The following is a 1,250-nucleotide window of genomic DNA, read 5'->3' as shown; positions in this document are numbered from 1 at the left end:
TCCTTTCCCACCAATCAGGCAGGCCGGGTTGACATTTCCGGTGTTGCTATTCATAATAGAAGCGACGGGCTAGAGCGGCACAGCGCCTCTCTTCGTCCGTAGAGACGAGAAAAAAATGGTAGCCAAAACTTCCGGTAATGTTTGAAAACGTCTATTGGGCCCGCTTTCTAGGTCTTGGAAATTCTAAGTGCACGTTCTGCATTGAGAAAGTAAAATAAAAATAGTGCTGTTTTAAATCAGACGCGTAGGTGTAAGACTACGAAGTTTGGGGTTTTTTTTTAAATCTAGGTGGGCTACTCCTATAGAGAGGGACTGCCACGCACATGGAGGACGCCAGCCGTTGCGATCGGCTTCGGAAGTGAAGGCTGTCCGTGACGCTCTCTTTGGGCGGTGGTCGCGTGCGGCTTCGGCGGCTCTCTCAGGTCTGTTGCGTGGATGTTCCGCCGGCTCAACCTCCTTTGCCGGCATGTCTTCCTCCTCCCGAAGGAAAAGCAGCAAGGGGCGGCCTCCCCCCGAGAGCTCTTCCCCGCTTGCTTCGCCGGACGGTCTCCCGCCGGTTTCTCTAATGCTGAGTTTGGCTGCTGCAGACTTGCAGGAGAAAGGTAGGACCGCGAAGACGCTTCGATCGGAATCGTACCGAGGCTCGTGACTAAGCTCATTCACACGAACAGTTGCCAGCCTCGTTCCGTGGCGGTGTTATGAATTAATCATGCTGCTCTCACTTTGTTTCTCCTGGAAGAGTTCCCTCTCCCCAAGCCTTTCATATTTACAATTCCTCTGCGAGGTAGGCTAGGCTGGGCTTGAAAGTGGGTGCATCAGTTAACTTTATGATAACTACTAGTTAACTTTATGATTTTTAAACGCCCTCCTTTTTCTCCGCAGTTAGACAACAGCAATTCACTGGCTGTCAAATTCTATACACGATGCAGTCGTCTATAGCATGCTTTTGGTTTATATTCTAAGTGCTGCCATGTAGTTACTAAATAAATGCTGGGAAAACAGGTGCATGCTGGAGCCTATGTGAAACTGGAGTGTAGATCCTAATATGTCACTAACAGATATGGGGATTCATAAGAACATAAGAACAAGCCTGCTGGATCAGACCAGAGTCCATCGAGTCCAGCACTCTGCTATTCACAGTGGCCCACCAGGTGCCTTTGGGAGCTCACATGCAGGATGTGAAAGCAATGGCATTCTGCTTCTGCTGCTGCTCCTGAGCACTGCCATTCCTGGTAGTATGTGCATATACT

General features: G+C 49.7%; 1 protein-coding gene across 6 annotated transcripts in view; it reads left to right on the top strand.

The window, feature by feature from the left end:
* Positions 1-220: 220 nt before the first annotated feature.
* The window catches only part of SPATA5 (spermatogenesis associated 5), a 168,154-nt gene continuing 167,124 nt past the window's right edge, over positions 221-1,250 (top strand). For 2 of the 6 annotated variants that reach the window (XM_048509795.1, XM_048509793.1), the window contains exon 1: positions 287-602. In XM_048509795.1, the coding sequence (XP_048365752.1) occupies positions 467-602 (136 nt within the window). In that variant the 5' untranslated portion in view covers positions 287-466. Of the gene's footprint in view, positions 603-1,250 lie in introns of all 6 variants that reach the window. The other 4 variants (XR_007245646.1, XR_007245645.1, XM_048509796.1 and 1 more) reach the window with 4 other exon arrangements.

Source organism: Sphaerodactylus townsendi, linkage group LG10 (assembly GCF_021028975.2).
Source record: "Sphaerodactylus townsendi isolate TG3544 linkage group LG10, MPM_Stown_v2.3, whole genome shotgun sequence".
NCBI lineage: Eukaryota > Metazoa > Chordata > Lepidosauria > Squamata > Sphaerodactylidae > Sphaerodactylus > Sphaerodactylus townsendi.
The sequence above is the reverse complement of the archived record's forward strand: the minus strand, read 5'-3'. Positions and strand labels throughout refer to the sequence as shown.